Source organism: Zootermopsis nevadensis, unplaced genomic scaffold, assembly GCF_977971745.1.
Source record: "Zootermopsis nevadensis isolate Lab colony 2312 unplaced genomic scaffold, Znev_1.0 Znev_ptg000011l, whole genome shotgun sequence".
NCBI lineage: Eukaryota > Metazoa > Arthropoda > Insecta > Blattodea > Termopsidae > Zootermopsis > Zootermopsis nevadensis.
In genome coordinates this window covers 1,458,390-1,479,183 of record NW_028259143.1, presented here as the reverse complement: position 1 = coordinate 1,479,183, position 20,794 = coordinate 1,458,390, and the positions used below count along the sequence as shown (strand labels likewise).

The 20,794-nt window shown below is 39.5% G+C and overlaps 1 protein-coding gene across 2 annotated transcripts in view; it reads right to left on the bottom strand.

Annotated features, from left to right (window-relative positions):
- Positions 1-17,578, bottom strand: part of LOC110828009 (uncharacterized) — a 39,322-nt gene extending 21,744 nt beyond the window's left edge. For both annotated transcript variants that reach the window (XR_015534663.1, XM_022060240.2), the window contains exon 1: positions 16,157-17,578. Coding sequence is in view for 1 of the 2 variants with exons in the window: in XM_022060240.2 (XP_021915932.2) it covers positions 16,157-16,358 (202 nt within the window). In the remaining variant the exon portion in view is untranslated. The remainder of the gene's footprint in view (positions 1-16,156) is intronic.
- Between the last annotated feature and the right edge of the window lie 3,216 nt (positions 17,579-20,794).

Sequence of the window (20,794 nt, the reverse complement as noted above, 5' to 3'; positions counted from 1 at the left end):
AGATCTTCCGCCGTGCCTCAATCCTTCCGTTATTTGGAAAGGAGTTTAATGTTGTACTAGTGACGCAATATTCTAGTAAGATGTTTGTTAATTTGTAGCGTGTTTTAGTATACGATTTTAAACGAATTATGAAGTGTACGTCAGGTGATCTGTCTCACGTCGGAGGCTACTCTTTTGTGCCCTTTTGAAGTGGGTATGTCCCCTCGGGGCAGCAATTGAGGGAGTGAATTGTCAAACCCATCCCACCCCGCGTGGTGCACGAATCCTGTTACCAGCTCCTGCTCAGTCAATATTCAGGTGCTGGGTTAGCAGTTATGAACAAAAGTGGTAGATAACAAGTTAGTCTCGCTGTGTTTATTTTATTTGTAGTGTTCTGTCTGACGACAGGTCCATATGAACAGGATCCTTCCATCCTTTTCTCGGACTGGGACCTGTTCATATACGTTCTTGGCAGATGATCCAGAAGTGGTTTGCCATTGCCTTCTTCTGTGTGTGAATGGAGTAATTGTTGGGATGCCACGGAGGAAAACTCCGTGTTGCCTAGACCACGGCCTTGCCCAACACAAGTTATAAATTCGGGCACCGCCGGGAATCGAACCCGAGTGTGTTTAATTACGTGTAGCATTAACGTGTGTCTCGCTGGACAACTGGCAGTTTTCATTCTATGTGAGCCGTTATGTACCCCTTTCATTTCTAAGCACGAAAGTAGCAGGTATTGACACAATCTCGACTTTTATGATGAAATTTAGAATTTAAAATAATATAACTTGAATATTTAATCGATAAAATGATAGTGGTGAAGATATTGACATTTGAATTGTTGGAACGTGATTTTTCGGATTTCATTCTTCTTACTAACAATCGAATGCATAAAAATGTTTTTTGTTGTTACTGTTGCGAACTCGTTTCGTCCATCGGCGATTGTTACTATTTTGATCTACGCTCATGCGTGTTTGTCCGAAAAGCGTGTTTGGAAAATTAGTGTGACAAAGAGCTCTCGCGGAATTAGCATTGTGTTCAAATACACGATATATGAGAAAGAATCGATGATATAATTTTGAAGCATGTATATTCGGGGTTCATGTATAACCCATTGGTTATAATGGGCCAAATGCATATAAACACTCCGTCCCCTCATTTAACAGAACCCATAAATAATAGATGGTATTCATTCGTTACATTGCATCTACCAACCTCACAATGTTTTGTTTGTAACAGGTGACTGCTTGCCTTTTGTTCGTGGCTACGAAAGAATAAATAAACAAACACCGGATATGACGCACGATGAATGTCATTTGTCATAATCATCATCATCATCATTATCAACAGTAGCAAGGACTGACGAAACTCCAATAATAAGAGTTGTTTTCGTGTGTTGCTTGGTTTGAAGACCAATGGCGAAAGTCATGTCCACTTTGAAAGACAGCTGATAGTTCAAATAACCGAGCGCTTATAAGTCGCGCTTTGTATCCGGGTGGTCCTGAGTTTATATCCCTGTCAGGTGCCCGGCTGTAGTGTCTTCAGCTTTTTGTGTTTTTTAATCAGTTCCTTCAGGCATATTCCGAGATACTGCCTTAAATCAGGTCATGAACGTATCAGAAGAATTCATCTTGTCAGCTACAACTCATTTACGACGTACTTTTTCAATCTGTTCAACATTTACTTCAGTGTATGGAATAAACATTTGAATCTCAGCTGAGTTAAAGGAGGAGTCCTTACTGAGAAGCTGATGGTCGTTCAACTAACTAGTTCTGTGCCTTCGTGGCACTGAACTATCTTTTACTGTGTTCACAGAAGTTCGTCATTTGTCCCTTTTCTTAGATACTCAAACCTAGTTTACATCCTCAAATTTTTATAACATCCCTTTTAATATTATCATCCTTTCCACTCACAGGTCTTCAAAGTGATCTCTTCCCTTTAAGTTTTCTGATTTAAATTGTGTAAAACTTCGTATCTCTTGAAATTTCTTAAATCTTTTTCGTATCTCTTGAGTTTTTGGATAATCCATTAATTAAATTCGAAATTACGACAGACCACCATGATGATAGTACAAGGATCTAATTCAGTGTTCCAAAACACTAGTGAAAAATTTCGAGGCAGTGTTCAGTTTTCATAGCATGTTTGGTTTCCCAGTCATTATCACAGTTCAGTGCATTCGTGTTTTAGTGTTTGAAACCTAACGCGTGTTTAACATCCCTTCCCATGCCTGTGGTGTTGTCCTGTCCGTTGCAGCATATTCAGGGGGGTCGCAGTTTCAACCGACTAATCCTTCACTTTAATTTTAATTGTATTACAGTTGAGCAGTCGAATTATCTTCATTAATTAACGTAAAACAGCTCTACTAATTACGTAGCTACTGATTCTGATCGACAAGCCAGCTGAATTTGGTGGCAGAATTAAACATTTTTCCTTGCAAAATTATAACACTACTACTGCTGAAACACGCACACAAGCAGTAAAGAACATAAAAATGGACCACTAAAAACCTCGCACAAAGATTGTATGTTTTTGTTTTTAACTCTGTTGTCAAGATTAGACCGATTTCGTATCTGGAAGTTTTTTTTTTGTACGTTTCATGTCGTCGTGTTGAAGTTGAAGGCCTGATCTTTATCAATCGGCTGTGATGCGTTCGACAACCGTCCGGAACAGATGGTCACGTGGTATGTCGACGTCGATTGCAGTTGCCTTCCGTCAAATTACCATCCTTCATTTTTAGTTGAAGAGAGTGGTTTTCTGTCTTCGTCACGTAACACGTCTCTTCATCATCTGCCTGGCACCCACTTCAATGCGTGATATATTTAGCATAAAACATGCAAATTAAATTATAAGTGCCTCAGCAGAGACTGGATAATCTAATTTGAACTCAAAATAAAATGGATTTATTCTAAACAAATCCTTATTAATTTCCTGTCTGAAAGTAGGTGATGACAGATTTAATTATGATGCCAAAAGGAATATTCTTCACCATTTCGTGGTTGCTGAAACTATTTTCACATCTCGTATCTGTAGATTTTCGCGGTGTGAGTTCAGCGTCGAATGTCTGATGTTAACCGGCGTTTCGGCACACATTAAAGTTACTGTTTTCAGGGTGAATATGGGATGGACCAGTTGTGGAGGCTTACGTAGGGCAAGATGAAGTTGATGGTGATGATTGATGGAGCGGAAGATTGGGCTCTTAGCCAATGAGAGAGGATCATGTGGTTTATATGTATGACAGTGCCCATCTGTGTTACCGTGGTAACAAAGCCTGACGTTTTGGGATATTTTGCTTGTATCTGTTTTATATTTATTCCTGAACTGCGTTTAATCTTGTAGATACTTTTCTTAGCAAGGATGTTATTACAGTATCTTTGTTTCTCTGTAGCCTGAAGGCACTGCTTCAACATCGCTTGCTATTTGTGGACATTTCCAGATGAAGTTACATTGATATTCATCCTCCTGAAGCTCGGCTGGGGTTTCAATGGTTTGACGTGTCAGAGACTGGGCGGGCCGTACATGGGGATTGGGGGTTCCCTCGACCTGTTGAATAAGTTCCCCGGGCACTAATGAGGGGTCGCGTGGTATTACAGAGGCTCTGTGCTGACGGCGGTCTATGGCAATTGAGCGGACACGATTTAGGCGTGCTAACTCTGTAATGAAAAAAAAAAAACCTCGTCGGAATTCGAGGGTAATCATGAGAAATGTTCTCAATAAGACAGTGAAAGTGAACATACAGTAGACGAAAGCCTGTAGACAATTCTAGTTCGTCATGTATCAGGTTAGATGTCAAAAATGAAACTCAATATCTGATGACTTTAATTTTGAACACGACTGTGAACTAACGATGTATTTGTTCTGGGTTATGACCCAATGTGGACTTTTAAATAATCCACCCGTTCTCCCTTCCTCGATTTCATAATCCAAATAATATTTGTTGTTGAGTTCGAAGTTTCTCATCATGCAGTGTTACCAACCCTCTGATATTTCCGAAGTTTGAATAACTTGACTAAGATAATTTAAAGCAATATACTTGCTGATAACTGCGTCGACCTGGATAATGATTGACCTCCATTCACGTATTAATTTATTTTGCAAACGTTGACCATCCTGTTTCTGTATAAGGCTGTGATACATAGCTTTATTCTTTTTTTTATTGAAATAAGACATTGATGTGTTATATACATCATTGATCACAAAGAAGGATAATTTTAATTAAATTTCTATCAACAGATTGTCCAGGACACAAAGGTCTTGCGAACAGTCTAAAATTGTGTTTCTCAGACAATATGGCGAACTCTGTCAAGCACTACACTGTTTGTAATTACTGAAGCGATTTAAGCTTAATGAATTCCATTGCAACAGAGTTTCAAATTTATACTGAAACGTATATGTTTTGCCCTTAATTACTTAGCTTAAACCTGTGTGTTAAGGGTTGAACCTCTATTCTATCAAAACACGTGTCAACATCTGGGAATATGGCGGTAGACGTTTACCGACGTTTCAGAGGTAATTGCTGCCTTCATCAGTCTTGGAGGCAGCAGTGACCCCTGAAACGTCGGTGAACTTCTTACAGGCTACATGGCGCTACAACCCAGAAGACGGCCATCTTCGGACACTTAGCCGTGAAAACCTCAAATCCTGTCTGCGAGTGTCGCGGACAGCCGAAAAAGGGTGACCCTCAGGATTGGAGGTTTGGTGGAGGATTAAAGCTTCAAGGAATAAGGAGGACTTGAATGTCACGAAGTGTTAAAGACGGTGTCCCTTGTGAAGATAAGCTGAGTGTACTATTGGCTTCTGCTGTATGACTCAAATGCAAATATTTAGTTACAGACAAGCTATTTATATATGTCTTGAGTTATATATTATACAGCAGAATGGTCACTACTATCAGCACAAGCACTCATTTGCAGGTGATAAAATAAGTGTGAATTCCAGTAACTGAGAAGTATTTGGACGAATGGATTGACAGAAGGCTCGAGAAAATTACCTTATGATTCATCGAATATTATTTGGGTTATCAAATGAAGGACTACATGTCAGAGCATGGAAAGACGATAAGTACATATATTTTAGTTCGATAGCGTACAGGTAAGAGACCACGAAACAGGCTCAGGCGTATTTGGGAAATGAATCTGGATGATAGAAGGATGTTGAATGGATTAATCTGGCTCAGGACAGAATCAGTGGCGGATCTTGTAAACACGGTGATGAATCTTTTGGTTACGTAAAATGCGGTGGATTTCTTACTAGCTGAGTGGCTTTTGAGTTTGCGTGAATTTAGATAATTTAATTCATTTCTGGGAAAGCTAAATAATCCGAAACGTCAGAAACGTTTAAAGCTTCGTTAAAGGGCTACGAGAACAACCTTCTGTTCTGTAAAAAAACGCGTTGACTTCTTAGAAATGCTGTCCATTGAATGGGGTATTTGACGTTTAGAATAAGTGGTGTGATTAAAGACTCCAAGTACTTAGAACGAAACTGCGTTTATTTTAAACCCGTAGCCAGGGCAATAAATTATTTACCTAGGATCGAAGCTTTGGGATATTACGTAACAACTAAATTTGGAACGTCCAACTGTCTGGAGCGTCCAGCTGCGTTGCACGCAGGATCTGAGGTTATGACCTTGAAGTCGCAAATCGCTCACTAATACTAATTTTCATCATTCTGTGTGTAGAAAAAAAATTACATGCATAAACACTAACAGGAAGTATCCACAACTGTGTGTCATTTAATGATGCTACATCAACTGCAGTGTTTACACTGAAGCTTATGGAGTCATAACCTCTTCCCTGAACTTATTATTTTGATTGAACTGCTAAAGAACACACTACATGATGGTTCACGTGATTTATAATATCGGGGAGCTTTGAAACATATGAATAAAAAGATTTCCACGTGTTGAATCTGATATGAGTGCATTCTCTTGTGTGATAAGGCGACACGCCGAGAAACCTTCTCTCATTATGACAAGAGATTGATGTTTTACAGACGACATGTGAGGGATAATGCATGTATGACCAGCTACGCGATGTTAGATATCCTTTTCCCATCTTTCTAGCTGAGTCATGAAATTAATTATTAACAAGGGAGCAGGGCAGGCAGGGGGATTCCCCATCTTTTCCCTAGAGACGATAGAGTTGCTAGGGCGTAGATACATCTGTGTTTGACGACGCTCCTGTTCTCTCACTTACTGATTATACAAGGTGGTGCAAAAGTCAGAGCCCACGTTATAACTCATGAATGTTTTTTCTCTTGTGATCTTACATACAATTTAATTACTTTTCATTCCTGCCTTTTCAAATATCTGCGCAAGGACTCGGTTGAAAAATGCACGTTGAGAAAACAAAATATATGTTATATTCGAGGGAAGAATAATGCATCCTGATTTTTGGTTCATCCTGTATTTCTTATAGCATTGCTCCAGGTCGACCTATGACCCCTTTGTTTACCTGTAAGAGAATGGAAAGTAAACAGTACGATCCTGTATTTACAATACTGCCCCCCCCCCCCCGATGACGACAGCGGTTCGACCGAGTACAAATATACACAACATCATAACCTCATTTCAGCGTAGGCTTATAGTCATATGGAAGAAAGTTGGATTCGTTATGTAATATCCATCCACTTGGAACCAATACGGAAACAGTTAATTTCAAGAATGTAAAGGTGTTTTAAAAATAGGATTTGCATTGGATTCAGCTGGCTCAGGATATGGTCCAGTTTTTAAGACTGTAATTAACTCTGGTTACATGAAAAGGCTGCTGATTTATTGACCTTTTGAGTGACTATCAGCTTCTGTAAGAAGCTTATGCTCTGTGAAGCTCCAAGTAACTGCGTTACGATGTGTCATTTCGAGACGTGTCTTGTGTAACATTTTGATTACACTACAAGGCAGCGTGTTTATGGAGTAGTTCCTTATCCGTAGACTTTATAAGGGACTCGAACTTAGCAATGCTGCTTCGTTGAAGTGATTTGAAAAAAAAACCTTGCTGACACACGTGTGATACGCAAGCCATTTGTTTTTCTTCTGTTCTCGTTCGGATACCAGGCTAATCTAAAGACTCTGGAGGAGCTGACATCATATATTGCGCGTAAAATTTCCGAAGTGTGCTGTCCAAAGGTCGGGATGAGATTCGAAAACATCGTCGATTATGAAGGCAAACGAATTGAACGCATTGTAATATAAATGGCTTGAGATTCTGATTCAAATGAGTTTTTTTATGTTTCATCGTTCAGTTGAAATAAAACGTTAAACTTGGTGGGTGTATTTTAGATCACCCTGTATATATTCATGTATGTATATAGTATGTGAAAGTATATAATGTGTAACAATGACAAATAAATCGTTGCATACCTCAAATAAACCACTGATGTCCAATTGCAAACAAATATAAGGGTTTGTATACCAAATCAACGAGCAGTGGTTAAAATAAGGTAACACGAGAATTGCTTTGGATGTGTCAAGAAATGTTCTTCATAAAAGCGTGTGAATCAGGCCTCCTGTCATGGCGTTGAATTCCGTTAGCTTGGTTGTTAACACCCACGGAAAAAAAAAACTATTTCAACGGCTCCGAGACACATGTTCTTTTATTTACAAAATCCAAATCGAAGTCCACCAGGAAAGGTAAAACGTACTGCAAACTATTATTTAACGTTTCACTTCTGCGCGGACGTCAGCAGTGGCGTGTATATAGGTTGGCATGAGAATTACAGTTAATTACTGCAGTGATATATATTTCAGATGCGTGTTGTAAGCCACAGTTATATTTGTAATCTTTACTCGTACATAGCAATAAGGCGGAATTTGAAACAAAAATAGATTGGTTTATTCTTTATTTAATTACTGTGTTTCAAGTGTTAATTCTAAGAAAGGAACGATTTTTGGTGTCAGAATGATTTTACACTGCGTTCATAATACGTGGACCCCCACGTGTCCGATGAACGTTTGTTTATAAACAAACCGCCCACCGTCTACAGCCGATAATACTCGTGAATGTGTCAAATCAGCGTCAATCGTGTAATATGATTAATAACGTTTGTAGCCACCTGTGCAACAGACAAGGCTATGAAGTTTGGAACAGTCCATTTATGAATTTAATTACTTTCGACTTTCAGCTAAATAATCGTTCTTTTCCTGTGCATCAAAATATTCGTAAGAGTTGAGGTTCTCACAGCGGTGAGTATGAAGATTTCCGTCTTCTGGGTTGTTGCGCTGTGTAGTCTGGTTCATCGCCCTGATGACGGAGGCAGTATGACCTCTGAAACGTTGGTTAACATCTACCAGACTACACAGCGCAACAACCCAGAAGACAGAAATCTTCATCGCCCTGATGATGGAGGCAGCATGACCTCCGAAACGTTGGTTAACATCGACCAGACTACACAGCGCAACAACCCAGAAGACAGAAATCTTCATCGCCCTGATGATGGAGGCAGTATGACCTCTGAAACGTTGGTAAACATCGACCATACTACACAGCGCAACAACCCAGAAGACGGAAATCTTCATACTCATCGCCCTGATGATGGAGGCAGTATGACCTCTGAAACGTTGGTAAACATCGACCATACTACACAGCGCAACAACCCAGAAGACGGAAATCTTCATACTCATCGCCCTGATGACGGAGGCAGTATGACCTCTGAAACGTTGGTTAACATCTACCAGACTACACAGCGCAACAACCCAGAAGACAGAAATCGTCATACTCATCGCCCTGATGATGGAGGCAGTATGACCTCCGAAACGTTGGTTAACATCGACCAGACTACACAGCGCAACAACCCAGAAGACGGAAATCTTCATCGAAATATTCGGTTGTAAAAGTCAGCGTTTCTTACAGAGCTGCCATTAGGTAGGTCGAATGTAAAAAATGAGATTTAGATACGTCATCACTTGATAGCACTGAATTAGTTATTGTTTGTCAGACTGTACCAGTCCCCCCCCTCTCACAATTGAATAATCAATTATGTCTTTGCACCTTATGACCGTCGTGGAATGTACACAAACTTTCATAAATTGTTTATTTCTGTACACACGTGAGTACCTAGCTCAGGCAAGTATTCTAAGAAGATGTTCATTCTGACAGTAACTGATTTAAAATTCGTAACTTGTGAATCTACTGTATAAGTCATGTTCTATGAACATCATTAACCAGTTGATCTTTGAATGGTGAAGAGTTGTGTTTTCTTCGCGGTACGGACTGAAATATTAAATTTTATTTACACGAGCGTCAGTTTCAAAGGCATTAAAAATGATTCAGTGAATCGGAAATTTCTGTATTTTGCTACAGAATTCACGTTTACCACTAGGAATAATAGCAACATATTTAGAGCTTTTTCAGTCCATCCTTACAACTGGAGGGTTCGATAAGTCTGTAATAATGAGAATATCATGTTTATAGTTCGCGTGACTGTAAGCCATGTTCTTGAAAGTAGCCCAGACCGAATCAATGGCACAAACATAATAAGAACACGTTATGAAATGTGCACAAAGCGTAACAGTTCTGGCGTGTTCCCCAGACTTCGACCTTTAACCCACGTTGCCATAGTAACCATGGCAACGAAAATATCCTGGGGATCCCCCCATCCAGTTACTTCCTTCAGGCTGACAGACTGAGTTGAACGCGTGTACGGAAACACTAGACAATTTTGCTGTTATGTTAATGTTTTATTACGTATTTTAAACGTGGCTATACGACTGGAGTAACTGCCCTCGCCTGTCCCTTGCTCAAGCAAACTTCGGTGTGGAAAGTAACTTCATGGAGCAGTCACAGAGCGGCTGCTACCCCCTGTGATAAGTAAAAATTTTAAACTCAAAATACGTAAAATTACATTTTTTTTATCCCCTTTTTGTATGGGTGTGAAACTTGGTCACTGGCGTTAATGGGAGGATAATATTAAAACGGATCTTAGAGAAATTGATTATCTTGTAACAGAATGATCCACACTGTTTCTAAAAAAGCACTGAATTTATGCCTTCAAGTTGATATAAATTTGCCGTTATTTCAGAACTAAATAAACCTTTGAATGGTTTTCAGAGACAACTCAGTCTCCTACCCAGTGTGTACTGGCGGTGAAGTTGGTATTTGGTATAGATTGCGTGGAGCCTTACCTCCACAACACATAAACCCCCTTATGATGTTTCTGTCTGAACGAAATGAACAAAACATACATTGTCATTAATATTATCTCAGGAGGCCAAAAATCTTTTAACAGCGTTACCTTGGCAACGGTTCTAACGACGCACACATTCATAAATAATCGGAGGAAGAACGGAGTTGGTAACAGTTAAATATTTTCATGTAGGTAATAAAAGTGTTTGAACTGAGTCGTAATATAAAATAATGTTTCATATTTCCAGTTTTATTTGTTCACATCGTACGTAACAATATATTCAGTTGTTTTATGATAGATTCATAAGTTGTTATAAGTCATAGTAAAAACTGTCAGTAAATGGCGGCCATCAGCTTTTCAAAAGCGTTTTCCTCGTCGTCTTGTTCAGATAATGCCACATTCATTTGTCATAAAGATGAAATATGTCTTTGTAAACATTTGAAGACAAACTTCCTTAATATTTCATAAACACGATAACAGTTTTTGTTCATTCTTACTTCACGACGCATTATTTGTATCATTTCCGCCGTAATCCTTTAAAAAAGCACGGTGGTAACTATATGTACCATCTATTTTAAAATCCATTAGTACTGCAGTCTGTCAACAGAATGCAGTAATGGGCGTCGTGTTACTCTGAGAATTATTTCCTTAAACAGCGTTAACCAATTGATCTTTGTAACGGTGAATAGATGTGTTTTCTTTGCGGTACGGACTGGATTCTTAAATATTATTTAGTTATGCTTCGGGCTTTGAAGTGTCAAACGTTTACTGATAAAACCTTTAAAATTCTGGCTTTTAGTTTAAGTGGGATGTATTACATATTTTTCCAGTTTTAAAAAGAAAGGCGTCGACCGAAATCAGAAAACGAATCGTCCCTGAAACTCTGTTACCCTAACAGGAAGTGTCCCTGGAGACGTAAAAGTAACGCTATAAAAGAAATCTTCTCGGAAGTTGGGCACCATAACAGGAATTGAAGGATAAAGGACTAGACGGGAAGCTGCTAGTTGCTTTAAGATACACGAGACAGAGAGAGAGAGAGACACGGAGATTGTAGTTAGCTGATTTGGCCAGAATTACCGTCGCTGTCAGAGATTATTGGAGCGGTGAGTTTCATGAAGACGGTTGAGCTGTCGCTGTTACAGCAGTTCGCTTCAGATGTTATTGATCGCAGACAAAATACGTTTCTGATATTGCGATATCTCTGCTCCGGCTTTAACAGGTCTCACTTCAAGTTCTCGGCGATGCAAAGCATGCAGGAGATTTTCTGTTTCGATGTAAATGGAAGTTGAGATACCAATATTATATAAAACTAATACATATAAAAATATATAAACCCCCTACTTAAGCCTGCATTTATATAGCATATTTATCATAACTTATATGTACCATTCTTACCTTAACATATTTTTTTTAAAGAGATTGCTTTACCTAACGGCTTCTATTTTTCTTGTTGAACTTTGTTGTCAGGTTACACAAACTAAGTTATATCGCAGTTTCATAGATACTACTAAGCTATGTTTTCAGAATGTGTGCTTGGATACAGAGGCCTAATATTAGTCTCGCTGACTAGACTCAGCCTTTTTTTTTGTACGTACATTGGAATATATGACACCTTATTAAAGCTAACGACATACCACGGAGTCTGAAAGCAGAACGGGACCATTTAATCCTCCTTACTGATACATGAATTGTAGTTAGAGCTAGGATTTCTTTTAATGGAAGTGCCAGTTTTCTGCGTAATTAATGTGTATGCAAAAATAAAATGTAAATTTTGTTTACATTCAACAAAAAGCGATACAAAGTTCAGATAGATTTTAGTTTCAATTCTTTGTTCTTCGTGTCATTAACGATGAGTTAAGGCTGTCCATTATAGGCGTAAATTAATTACTTGGAACATCTTTTAACATGTTTATGCCTGCCTTAATCCACTGATCACAAGGAAATATATTTTGTTGATGTGTAAAATTGTATTTCGTGTTTTGTGATGTTCAACACTAACTTTATGCTTGGTACTTAAAAATAGTTTACAGCGGAACTTAAGTCACGTCCGTTAATGACTATTTTTTTCCGGAAACATTTAAATTCTTTTCATGTGTTGCCGAATTAACTTTACGCGTTTGGACAACTGACTCTGTCGTAACCCTGTAGTCGCCCAGTAAGCAAGAGATGTTCATCGTTTTATGAAAGTCGAAGGTGCATTATCGAGACAGGTCACTATACTGAGCCGGCAATATCCTTTCCACATCCTCTCACTTATATGTCCCTAAAGTCCATTTTAATATTATCCTCCAATATGCACCTAGAATGCGGGTCACAGTGGCCGCTCGGTCTGAGGCCTGGGCCTTGATGTCACGGACACTGGGACCGTGGGTTCGAATCCCACTCAAGCCATGGATGTTTGTCCGCGTCTTTCTGTGTTGTCCTGTCCTGTGTACAGGTAGAGGCCTTGCGTGGGCTGATCACTAATCCAAGGAGTTCTATCAAATGTGTAAATAGATTAAGTTACCTGCATAAGAGGTGGCCAAGACCCACACTGGTTTATAATGCCAGACAGAATACACACCTGCATTTCTAACCGGTCTCTTTCCTTCAGGCTGTCCAAACAAAATCTTGCACCTCTCATATCCCCGGTGCGTTCTACATGCCCCCAGAAACTTAATCTTCCTTAATTTGTTTATCGTAATAATATTTTTAGAAGAGCATACATTGTGAAGCTTCTTACATTACGACATTTTCAGAAAAGTCTAATTAGTTTACAACTTTTAGGTATATAAATTATTCTCAGCACCTTGTTTCCAAAAGAACATTCAATTTGTGTTATTGCCTTTATGTGTGAGACCAAATTTCACACTCTTGCGATGCCTAAGTCTCGAAATGTGAATTTTAAAAAAACTCGGCAAGAAGCCTGTTTCAGAATGTTCGGAAAAGATACACAGAATTTGGAAATGCGAGTCAAAGCTGTTAGCAGGAAGCTGACCGAATCGGCCAAGGTTTTTTTGCTAAGCTGCGATGACAGAATCTCTGACTTGCGAACAGTAGTGAAAACAAAATTAAAGATAAGTTTCTTTATTTAACATTAACTTTAGCACAGTGGTTATACAATCACGGTCATGAACAGTGTAAAGGTTCTTTATAACTTTGCGGTTTTATACAAAAAATAAAATGAGAATTTATAGCGGAGTATAGGAACACTTGAACCACGCGATTCAATGGAGACCCTGATAATTTTTATCCCTTAGTAATACTGGCAAACATGCAACGAGAATATTTCCCATTTTCGTGTGCAATCACAAATTTCCAGCAGATTTTAGCTGTTATTGATCCAGTAACACAATTTCCTGTCTTGTTTATCATAAACGTTTTTAAGTACAGTGAAATTTGGGAAAAGAGTTCCATTATATTCAGTCAAAAAAAGAAAAATCCAATGCCGCCACAAAGCTACACGAATGCAACTCGCAAATATACAAATGAATTGCCATGGGAACGAATAATTAAACGGGACAGTGCAGGTTAGTGCAACCAAACGAAAATTTTAATACCACAAAAAACAAACAATGGGAATGAATACATATCACTTCACGAATTTAGATTAACTACAACTGTATTTCAGTCTAGTAGATAAATTGTTAACATAACTGCAACATTAATATTCTGTAAAATAATGAATAATTATATAAATAATAACTCTAAATCCTTATGTCTCACTACATTCAAGTCTTTTTCATCACCATATATTTTAATAATATGATTATAAATTTCTCAAGACAGACTAAGCTCCATGGAGTTAGTTATGGGTATATGGGTTTTATATATTTAAATGTACCCATGTATATATATCTGATCTGTTTCTTCTAGTCGTCATGAAATTTCACATAAACAAATAAACGAATCCTTAAAGACAGTTTGTTACATTTACGAATTATCGATACATTATACGGTTCCTAGATACACATAATTTTAGTTAATGAATTTTAGGGAAATAAACAGGTAGGTAATTTTAAATAGTATTTAATTTATTTGCTGTAAACCGTTGTGCTAAGCGACGGAAATACGTACATTATATTCTACATTTATATGTATGTATCTATATCTGGTAATAAATTGCTTTAATCTAATTCAGTTAATTTCAAGACTACGCGTATTAAAACGAGTGAGTGCTATTTTTATTGTATCATGTTAAAACATTTGCTTGAAAACTGTTTTGTTAATTTCCATAGCAACAAGCACTAGTAATTTAGTTGACCTGATCCTACGTTACACAAATGTGACTTGAGTATACAAGAATGAACAGGAGTCACGCGATCGTCGTTTTAATCTGAAAATGAATTACAGGTAGTTTAAACGCTTGATAACTGGTTACTGGTCACCGGCGTCCGACTAACCTACACTGTGTCCACACTAGCTGTGCCTCTGGCGACCGATGGAAGTTTATAAACAAACCGCTCTCAGCCGTTAATGCTCGAGAAGCTGTGTAATAATGGCGTAACAGGTGTTTGCCAATTTTCCACAGTCCCTCCAGGGATATGCCCGGATGTTACTTTAAATCAAGCTATTCCGGCTTCCTTATATATGCTTTCCAATTTAATAATCATCGTATCACTCACATTTTTAATGCCACAGTGGTGTAGGAATGATACTATAATATAGTCTGAGCCATTCGAAGTGTCATTAAATATGCCACTGACAGATTGACTGGTTAATGTAAGCGTAAATCAGTCTCAAGGTCATTCAATATAGCCCCAGTCTTACAGTGAATGCTGGTCGATACTACCCGTCCTGATGGTTGAAATGTAAATTATGGAAGTGTGTGACGTCATTCTTTCAACCCTCCACCCCTTCCCTAAGCGAACGAAGCTTATTTAGGGGGGGAAGCTGTCAGATAGAAGGACAGTAAGGTTTAGGGGAAGCATATAACGAGATTAAAAGGTTAATGGCGAAGGTTTAAAATTTAGATAAGAAATAACAGTGATGTTACTTCGTGTAGGACGTTTTCCTGTGACTCAGTGCGAAATTGTTTGAAGCTAAAATGCCGGGAACACAGGATTTTTATGCAGAGATGCAGTTAAAAGGAGCTTGTACCATTTACCTAGCGGTCGCGTGTTGATTACGCTCTGGCTCGAAACACAAGAGAAATGCATTGAAATATTCTCGGGTGGCCAGTCTTCAGAAGATGACGTTTCTCTTGTAATGTTTACAACACTGTCTTAATAACAGCAGCCTAGATTGTCAGTCATATTTTACCATTACTCAAACGTGAGATCGGTAATGGTGTTTTTTTCCTGGGTATGGAGCTGTGTGGACATGTCCTCAAATGCGATCGTTTCGGACAAACACACTGTCTTGATCTTCAATCCTGAAGATGGAGACAGTATGTCTCTCCGAAACGTTTACCGATGAGTCTACACGCCTCCGAAAACTAGGAGAACAGCATTATAATCATGGCCTTGATAACCTCAAATCTCACTTTGAGGCCAGTAACTTAATGAGGTATGGATATAAAATAATGGTAACTAATTTTATACAGCAGTACGCTCCATCAATAACCCTTTAAATCTCAGTGGTAAGTATATATACCACCAGCTTAATCGACTAGTAAAGCTGTTTTTGTATTTGTGGTTCTTATTATTTTAAACGTGAACAGTTAACCAGTTGATCTCTGTAATGGTGAAGAGTTGTGTTTTCTTCGCGGTACGGACTGAATACTTAAATATTTTGTGCACGAATGCAGAGACCCTGATCAAATTCTCCCCATGTATCGCTCCTTATCCGACATTTCCCCATTTCCAACTGCCTTGCCCTTACTAAACCAATTCTACCGGAAGGACGAGCGGACACTTCCTGGGGACCTTCGTAGCCGCAAATCAAAAATTTATTCTCTCCTCCTTTTAGAACAGTAGTGCCAATCGCTACCCTTCCCACTTTCTCATCAAAGGGTTAATTAAAACAGCGTTAATCAGTTCTTTGTAACGGTGAAGGGTAGTGTTTTCTAAGCGGTACGGATTTCAGGGGGTAAAACCGATCACTAACTGACCGACGGAGTTCTTCATGCCGCTGTACTTACTGTGTTGGGTCGTGGTGCCTGTTAGTGGTCTGTAGTAGGCGCTGGGGCTGAGTGGCGCCACGCACCCTTCTGTTGGGCTAACAGGGCCTGCAGGCGCCTCTCCGCGGTCTTCATCGTGTGTGTCTGCGGCGAAACTCCAGCAGTCCCTCGCCGACGTCTGATACTTGTTGCACGCCTTCTTCACCATATAACACCGTGGCATACTGACTGACGGCTGTCGGTGAATTGTCAAATGAAAGCAATCTCCGAGAATGGAAAAAAAATTATTTGTTAGATATTGAACTCAGCGTCTGAACGTCCTTTATTTGAGGGAGAGAGAATTTTATTATTAAATTGTAGCACCTTTTTCCAGTAATATATGGGGGTCTATGACATCAACTAACCAGCACTTAAGTCACTTCTGATATAAAGGTTTCTTTCTTATAAGAATTTTCAGTGCACACAAAATCTCTACTTATTTGACTACTGTTTCTTCACTAGCAGAGATATATATTGCTTTCGTTGTATCGTATAAAGGAGCAATATTAAATTTAAAAAATGAGCTATAAATCAACAAATCATTTGTTTCTGAAATTTTGAGGCTGAATATTGCTCTGAATTCTGTGTGGACAAACACCACTTTCACTGACGGATAAAATGTGTCTGGTTTTACGACATCGCACTGTAAGCTGATTATGTTGGCAACACTCACGGTTGTGACTCACCGTTAAGAATCAACAAGTTGCACTTCAACCACACGAAAAGTGTAACCAACAGGTTATACAAAACACACACCACGGAAGAATGCCTTCGCGTTATATAATATCAAAATTAATGTAGACCGGTCTCTTTTATAATAGTATCATTATAAACGTTTGTGTCTGTGACGTTTACTCTGGTGCTATCTGCGGGGAGACTCGGGTTTCAGGAGAGGTTTGCCGGCGGCGTCTCCCGGCAGACTTTAATCTCGACGCTCAGAGAAGAGACTTGGATCTAAGGACGCCCATCACGTCTTCTTTTGTTTATCTGTTGTTCTAGCGTTGTTTATTCCTGTTGTCGGCGAATACGTATAACAGTGGCAACATGAAAGGTCCCCGTTATGGATCTATTGCTTTCGTTTCTTTGACATCGTCCATCACAGCAAATGTAACACGAGTTCGTTCTTCGCCTGCGTCGGCAAGAAATGTAGTTAGGAATAAAATCTCGCGGGGGTGGGGGGTGGGGGGTTGTGGTGGGGGAAATGTCGTTGTATATCTTAGTTAACCTTCTGTTCGTTGTCTTCAGTTGGTAATGTAGTTGTGGGGACAGGCAATCGGTTATGGAAGGACTTTCAGAGAAACGAAACTGGTCAGACGAAAGGTAGAAGAAGGCAGAGAGAGTGGCCTAAACTGGAGCGCAGAAGACATAGCTGGAAGGGGGAAGACAGACGGACAGATCGGGCGGGCGGGGTGGGTGGGTGGGTTGAACGAGCTGTATGTCGCAGCCACCTGTTAGTGCCACGGCGCGGCGCGAATCTTTAGCCAGGAATCCGACAACTCCCTGAAGCAACAATTGGTTCGTCCGACAGAACACTTGTCGAACACACGGTGACACCGATGAAACACATAGGTTGACTTCAAGTAGAAAATAGATGCTCCAGTAAGGCCAGAAATATGTTTTATTCTTCTTCTTCTTCTTCTTCTGTTGTGGTATGGGACAGGACGGCGTATTTGCGTTTTTACACTTTTGTTTCTGGTTTGTGGTTGGTTTCGGATCGGATTCACTGACTCGGGATAGGTTTAATATCGGTATTCAGTATCGCTGCAGTCAAATGTTCATTGCCGAGTTATCAGTCTTTGATTACCGCCATCAATCCAGCTGTATCTTGAATCTCAGTCACAGATGCTGTTATTTTAACACGGTAGCCATGCAGGGTCTACGATCCTCACCGCACGTACTCGCCACAGAGACCCGTCATCAGTCGGAATAACAGATGCCGCGAAGAATCCATTTGTCGGAACAGAATTCACACGCAACGAAGGGGAAGATGAAAAGTCTCGGGTTGTATCACAAACACTCCTTACCAGCCAGACCCACGGAGCGTTGGTCGCTTACCCCTCGCCCATTGCACCGACTTGGACGTTGTCACTCGCTCGCTCGGGCGGGGTGCCTTCACGTTCATGCTAGGCTCATGGCGGCGACGGTCCTGCAACCGACGCTTGCGCAAAGGGCCGCGTCATAACCAGGAGACTCGCTTCTCACTTGGTCCAATCGATCCCCCGTATCTGCCAACACCTGTTACCAAGCCTCCAATCTGCGAGCCCGCAATATCGACCCTACCCAAATGCATTGCTTTCCTCCCTCCAACCCCCTCGTATTCCAAACAAAGTGTGAAGTGTAAATCATACATGGAAGGGAAGTAGAGGGTTGCAGGGAAGGGGCAGACAACTATACACGTCATAGTGCGATGGCGAGAAAGATCCTTACAGATTAGAGGTTAAAGTACAAGCTGAACATCACAGATCTGCTCGTGGGGACAGTCGTATTTGTTAAGGTCGTCATGTGTCAATGGTAGTAAGATGTCGTCTCCCACACACGACGGATAAATCAAGAAATTTTAATGAAAAGGCACGTGACTGTAAGATTTAATATTAGATCTGAAAAGATTACGTCGCAAAATTATCACTGATGACTTTAACTCTAAGGTTTACAAAATAAGGTGGTCGTTGAATAAATTACGGCTACTTTGAAAAGAAAAAAGTAAGGACATAACGTACCAAGCCACTAAAGAATGATGAGAATGTAAGAAGAATAATTCCCAGAAATCACGTTTCATTCTATGAGTGTGGGAAGTCGCTTCATCTTTCATCCGCGAATAGACGCCCGTATTACTCCCAAAGCGACTACCGTCTCATGTCCGGACATTCGTCGAAATTACATAATTTATTATTACGTCGTCGTCTAAAAGACTGATATTAACTTTGTAGTAAAAAATATTACAAGCAGCTTACGAAGTATTGATGAACTGTTTGATGTATGGAGTTAGCCACAGTTATCACTTGAAGTTCAAAATTCCAGACTTCGTTTTGATGGAAGGTTCTGTAACTAAACTATTCTGGTACTTTGTTTATTAGGTGATTCCAGACTAATAACAGGGCGACATTTTCATACTGACGGTTATAATCGATTTCACATCTTATTTAAGATACATAACATCAACATTACTGTAAAATCGAGAAAAAAAATTGACATAGGTTATGGAAGTAATGGGCGTACGTCGTCATGGAGACGTGGCTGAGGGTAACCTGTGGTCGGCTTATGTACTGAATATCCACCCATTTCCGGGTAATTATCTGTATGTGGGATGTAGATAATTAAAAATGAAACGCATATCCAACTTGTCGGTCACACATTTCACGAAACACAGGACAGAACAAAACTAATGTTCCAGAAATGTATTTGTTCGCAATACATCCGTCAGTTCCGTAATAATTTCTTAAACATAAATTTAACCCTGAAGACGGAAGTAGCATATTCCTTCGAAACGTTGGTATCTGCCCATATATTTCAACTGAGTTACAAATCAACGTTTTCCACCACATAAAGCCAGTAGTTGATATAAAGACGTTTAATGACCTAGGAACCAAGGTTTCTTGTCTATTAATTTTAAACAGAACGCACAGAACTCTGAAAGAAACATCGCTCTCCGTGTCTGAGATGCAGTGCGCCGTAGTTATGCGGCAACTTCTCCGACTTGGTTGTGTAGCGGGCAGTAGGTATTTACATCGCAGGCGTTGGGGGAACCGCAATTCAGTGAAGGTAACAAGACTAAACATAGGTGAGATTCGAGATTAATTACATGTATTCAAGGGTTTGATTCGCCAAAAAAATCTCGTATTTTAAGACAAAACGTCCAGTTCATCTAAACTATATTTTAAAATTGAGTTCCTGCCTCAAAGAGAACAGCGCGTCTCCATAACAGAAATCAGTGGGATAATGATTTTTAGGGAAATAATTGCTGTTTATTTTGACAGTATTATAAAGTATAAGTCAATTTCTGTTTCTAAATTCGCAGTATATCTTTAATAAACCCGTTTACTTCGTTACTTGGTCCTCTATTCGCAAACGATATTCAGAGGGTTGGAATTAAGGTGTTACATGTGCTTGATATAGCCGGTTGGTAGGTTTCCAAGTGTTCGCATTTGTTGTGTGGCTCTCCTGGGAAACATGCCGACCCACCGGACGGATTCTCGCCAAGCTGCTATAGACAGGAAACGTCGGGAACAGGCTCATCGGCCAACAGACCGTTCGTTCTACTTCGAAAATCTTGGCTAACGGTAAAGATTCCACTTGGAAATTATAATGTGTGTAATTACTCTATTGAAGTTATACACTTCAAAAAATGTTTTAAAAATGTTACGTTTTTGAAGTTGGTTCTGCTTTCTTTCTTTGAGCGAACAACCTCTCGGACAAAATCCTACCCAGAACCTCGTACTGCATCTGCCTTCTTCAGGACTGAGAAATTATACGAGTTGTTTCGTACCATCTTTACAAACCTTTAAACTTTGCACGTGGAAAATGAATATATATATTTTTTCGATTTATTTAATCGCTTTGAAACTGAACATAATAGTTTTATTTTCTCAGGCCGATGGTTATCTTTCGACTAGGGTGTTTAAC